Below are 5,153 nucleotides of genomic sequence, written 5' to 3'. Positions count from 1 at the left end.
TTATACCAACACGGAAATTAAAGCATTGAGCAGTGTAAGTTGCCCCATATAGTAAAAGTGGCTGAACTAGGGTTTGAACCAGCAGTCTGGCTTTCCACAAATGAGTCAAGAAATGGAAGGAGAAGGATGGGACCACAGGGAAGGGAACCAGGTAGGGTTTGGATGTGTGCTTCACATCTAAGGGTCTTCCCAGCCTCTCCCATTTCGCTCCCAGGAAGCCCGTTTTATAAAGCAGGAGACAGAGACCCTGGGAGACCACAGATAACTCCGAGAGAACTGTAGAGGGAGCCGTGGAATTAATTTGGGGGTCCAGGAGCAGGGGCGTAGCTGGGATGGTCTGGCTCCAAACTACAACTCCCAGGAGGCACCGGGCCCCCAAAGCCCACACGACGTCACGGCGGCAGAGGGCGCAGGCGGCTCGGCTACCCGGCCCGTCGACTGTTGGGCCATTCCGCTCGGACCTCGGCCCTGGCCCTGGCCCTGGCCCCGCGGTAAGTGGAGCAACCGGCCCGGATCCTGCCTGCGGAGGCTTGGCGGCGCGTGCTCGTAGCCTCCGCCATTGAACTGGACCGCGGAGTGCGCGTGGACCGGGGTGGCATCTACCATATAGGGGGGATCCGGGCCGAACCAAGTGACCGTGCGGAGGGGGAACCCAGACGGCGACTCCAGAGCCGCTACTTCGATGCAGCCGGCCCCCCGGGGGCACAAAGCTGTGTGCCACACACAGGCAGGCCACGCTCGTGGGGCGCCCGGGTCTGAAGGCGCTGGGTAGGGGTCAGCCCCGCCCCCTGAACGAGGGTACCCAGGACCACCGGGAGGGGTGTTGTTTTCGGGCTGGACGGGTCTGAGGATCCCCTCCCCTCCAGGCACCACACAGAGCCTCAAGTTGAAGATTAGCCCAGGAAAACAAGGTTGTACAGGCTCGGCCTGTTTGTGTTGGGGGGGTGGTTGAATGGGTGGGTACAGATTGCCCAGGTTTGATGATACCAGTGTCCACGTGGAGAGATGGTGCGAATTGTCTGGATTCGGATTCTTACAACCTCCCCTTCCCTTTCCCGGGCAGATGGGAGCTGCTCCCTGGGGGCTGAGCTTGTCAGCATCCTTGACCTGCCGTCGCTGTTGAAGTCAAAGAGCCCCTGCCCACCCACACACCCCCTGCCCCGCTTTGGGGTCTCCTCGGTGTATTGGGTCCTCTGCCCTAGCGGCCGCCTAGTCCAAAAAGAAACAAAGGAACAGAGCAGGACGATGATACTGGCGTCCGTGCTGGGGAGTGGTCCCCGGAGCGGACCTCCACTCCGGCCCTTACTGGGGCCTGCACTCTCCCTCCGGGCCCGCTCCACATCAGCCACCGATACGCACCACGTGGAGATGGCGCGGGAGCGCTCCAAGACTGTCACCTCCTTTTACAACCAGTCGGCCATCGATGTGGCAGCGGAGAAGGTGCGCAGCTGGCCCGAGGCCGGGTCCGGAGCTGGAGTGGGTGTCCAGGGAAGGGGTGGAGCTAATGTGGTGGGGGCGGGGTGTTGCAGATCCCGTGCTCAAAGCCCATCTGCCCCTCCAGCCCTCAGTCCGCCTCACTCCGACCATGATGCTCTATTCAGGCCGCTCTCAGGATGGCAGCCACCTTCTGGTAAGATTCCAGCCCCCTATTTCAGTCTTGGTTCCTGGAGCCCTGGCACAGCCACTCAGGCCCTGGCCCTGACGTCCCCCCTTTTTCCTAGAAAAGTGCTCGGTACTTGCAGCAAGAGTTGCCAGTGAGGATCGCTCACCGCATCAAGGGCTTCCGTAGCCTTCCTTTCATCATTGGCTGCAACCCCACCATACTGCACGTGGTAAGGTAGCCTTAGGGGCGTGGTTTCTCTGGAGGGGACTGTACAGATCAATATGCCCCCTGCCCAAGGGGCATATCGGGAGACGGGACCAGAGTGGCAGAGACTTGTCTGCCAAAAGGCTTCAGGGCCAGAGGGCTCAGACCCAAGCCTTCAAAGGCCACAGCTATTCATTGAGGCTTAAAAGGCCGTGATGGGGATTTAAACCCAGTGAATTGGGGTGGCTGGCAATCCCCATGGGTCAGCATGGGTGGCTGTTCTCTACCCAGTGCCCACAGCATCCCTGTGAATTCCCACACCTCTTCCTTGCAGCACGAGTTGTACATCCGTGCCTTCCAGAAGCTGACAGACTTCCCTCCGGTGAGGGCTGGGCCAGGGCAGGGTGAGGGGCTGCGAGGTCAGGGCTGAAACATCCAAGCTCATGACTCTGTGGCCTGTAGATCAAGGACCAGGCGGACGAGGCCCAGTACTGCCAGCTGGTGCGACAGCTGCTGGACGACCACAAGGATGTGGTGACCCTCTTAGCTGAGGGCCTTCGTGAGAGCCGGAAGCACATAGAGGTCAGGGGCCGCACAGTGGGCACCTGGGCCTATTGGGGGGCCTGGGAAAGGCACGGGGTTTCTGAGGCCCCACTCTTCACAGGATGAGAAGCTTGTCCGCTACTTCTTGGACAAGACACTGACTTCGAGGCTTGGGATCCGCATGTTGGCCACACATCATCTGGCGCTGCATGAGGACAAGGTGGGGTGCTGGGATCTGAGACCTACCAGGTGGGGCAGAGGGGCCTGAACCGGGGTCCCCCTTGGCTGGGGACCGGACCAAGGGCCTGGGAGAGGCTTGGGGCGGCCGCTTCAGGGGTCCAGAGATTGCAAGCATTTGGTGGCCGAGGTGTGGGTCAAGGTACTGCTTAGTCCCGACTTTCTTTCTCCTGCCAGCCTGACTTTGTTGGCATCATCTGCACTCGCTTGTCGCCAAAGAAGATTATTGAGAAGTGGGTGGACTTTGCCAGGTGAGGCTAGAACAGCTAAGGGGGTGGATATCTTCTGGCTGGGAAGGCTTGCGTCTGAGCCCTTGCCTACGGCAGGGTTTCTCAAATGTGGCACTATTAACATTGTGGGTCGGATAATCCTGAGGGGCTGTCCTGTGCTTGTTCGGATCTGTAGAAGGATCCCGGGCTTCTATTCACCACAACTCCCACTTGTGACAGGGAAAAATATCTCTAGAAATTGCAAAATTCCTCGGGGGGTGGTAGGGGCAGAATCACCTCCATCTGAGAATCACCAGTCTAGGTTTGAACTTTGCTTCTATCCACAGACGCCTATGTGAGCACAAGTATGGCAATGCCCCCCGCGTCCGCATCAACGGACATGTGGCCGCCCGTTTCCCCTTCATCCCTATGCCGCTGGACTACATCCTGCCTGAGCTGCTCAAGAATGCCATGAGGTGGGCCGGCTGGGTATGGTGGAAGGGGGCAGACAGGAACGGGGATGAGGCTGGGGTACCGCCACCGACTGGTCTTTCCTCCCCGCCGTAGAGCCACGATGGAGAGTCACTTAGACACGCCCTACAACGTCCCAGATGTGGTCATCACCATTGCCAACAATGATATTGATCTCGTCATCAGGTTTGCCCTGAGTGGGAGTTAGGCTAGGATACGTGGGGGTTCCAGGCACTGTTTCTGACTCACTGCATGACCTTGAGTCAGGACCTGCCGCACTCGGAGACTTGGTCCCTGGTCAGACAAGATACTCTCTGGTTCTGAAAATGCCATGAGCTGGATATGAATGGATCGGGGGCTGGCCGCGGGTGCCAGGGCCCTGTCCTTGTCAGCAACTGAGGGGCCTGGAGTGGGGAGTTAGGAGTAAGCAGTCCATGATGTTGGGTTGACGATAAGTGTAGAATCCTCTGAGAAGGTATAAGCAGCCAGTGGCCCAGGCAGAAGTGAGGATGGAAGGATGTCGCTTATAAAAACCAAGGCCCCAGGGTCCAGGCGGATCACATTCTATCTTTGGGTGGAAGGGGAGGGAAGGCAGACGGAGCACTGTTTCTTTGGGAGGTAGTGAGGCCTTGCCGAGCCAAGCCCCTGTTATCAACATCTTGCCAGGATTTCAGACCGGGGCGGGGGAATCGCTCACAAAGACCTGGATCGGGTCATGGACTACCACTTCACTACCGCCGAGGCCAGCACCCAGGACCCCCGGATCAGCCCCCTTTTTGGCCATCTGGACATGCACAGTGGTGGCCAGTCAGGGCCCATGCACGGGTGAGGCCCCACCTGGCCAGGATGGAGGGGTGGCGGGGGGGCCCAGGAGACTCAAGCCTCTGAAGCCTCTGTCCTATCCCCCTGCCCATCCCAGCTTTGGCTTCGGGCTGCCCACCTCACGGGCCTACGCAGAGTACCTCGGCGGTTCCCTTCGGCTGCAGTCCCTGCAGGGCATTGGCACAGATGTCTACTTGCGGCTCCGGCACATCGATGGTCGAGAGGAAAGCTTCCGCATCTGACCCCACAGCCCTTGGCCTACTTGCCTGCCTAGCCTGGGCCCCACACCCTGCCAGGACCTTCTGGGTGAGGCAGGGCACCCTGCTCCACATGCTGCTGCATCTTGGGTCTTAGGGCCCCAAATAGATGGAATTACATGGAGCCCGGTGCCAGCGCTCCTCTACAGAGGCCCACTGCTTCCCTGCCTCCAGGCCTTGGAGGAGAGGAAGTGGGGACCCTTGAGGCCTCCAGCACCAGCTCCGTTATTCTCGTTCCTGGGGAACCCTTACCTTGACCTACTGTTTGTTATTAAAGTTCACATTTTGAATGCCCTCTTGGGCCCCGTGTGTGGGGAGGGCCGGTGAGCTTTTCTTTCCATCCTATTCTAGTTTCCGGGGCCCTTGGGTTTAAGTAGCTCATGTCCCAGTCTCGAACTGTCCAGACAGCCTGGCAGGCCAGGTCTAGAATTGCCCCCAAAACTCTTTTCATTTAACAAATGTTAAATTTCACGTAACAGATGTTTCTGGGTCCCAGGCGATGTCGAAGGCCCAAGTTGGCCCAGCTTCAGGCCTCAGTTCTGACACTTCCCTTCCTGGCAGTCACAGGTTCTGGAGGTGAAGGTTACCAGACTGGGCAACCTCCTGAGCCACCTGATTCCTGGGCCTGAGTGAGGTGAAAAAGCCTGCCTGCCAACTGTGCCTGCTTCTGCCAAGAACAAGGAACACACAAGATTATAATCTGGCAGGCCCCAGGGGACAGTGGGGTCCTGGTAGGAAGGGGAAAGGGAAAGGGCTCCAAACAGGAGGTGGGAACTCAAGGGAGAGGAAGAAAGGCCTGAAAGCCTG

At 58.8% G+C, this 5,153-nt stretch overlaps 1 protein-coding gene across 1 annotated transcript; it reads left to right on the top strand.

Moving 5' to 3' along the window:
* Window positions 1-358: 358 nt before the first annotated feature.
* On the top strand, window positions 359-4,641 carry BCKDK (branched chain keto acid dehydrogenase kinase). Its single transcript, XM_045786061.2, has 12 exons — window positions 359-491; window positions 1,064-1,440; window positions 1,562-1,630; window positions 1,722-1,832; window positions 2,142-2,189; window positions 2,270-2,389; window positions 2,472-2,570; window positions 2,765-2,838; window positions 3,144-3,272; window positions 3,364-3,453; window positions 3,934-4,092; window positions 4,187-4,641. Exons 2-12 carry the CDS (start codon window positions 1,246-1,248, stop codon window positions 4,329-4,331), a joined length of 1,239 nt encoding a protein of 412 aa, XP_045642017.1. The 5' UTR covers window positions 359-491; window positions 1,064-1,245; the 3' UTR covers window positions 4,332-4,641.
* The last annotated feature ends 512 nt before the right edge of the window (window positions 4,642-5,153 follow it).

This window comes from Ursus americanus, chromosome 2 (assembly GCF_024610735.1).
Source record: "Ursus americanus isolate L20-20 chromosome 2, mUrsAme1.1.p, whole genome shotgun sequence".
NCBI classification, from domain to species: domain Eukaryota; kingdom Metazoa; phylum Chordata; class Mammalia; order Carnivora; family Ursidae; genus Ursus; species Ursus americanus.
Note: the sequence above shows the minus strand (reverse complement) of the source record. Positions and strands in the feature narration are given on the sequence as shown.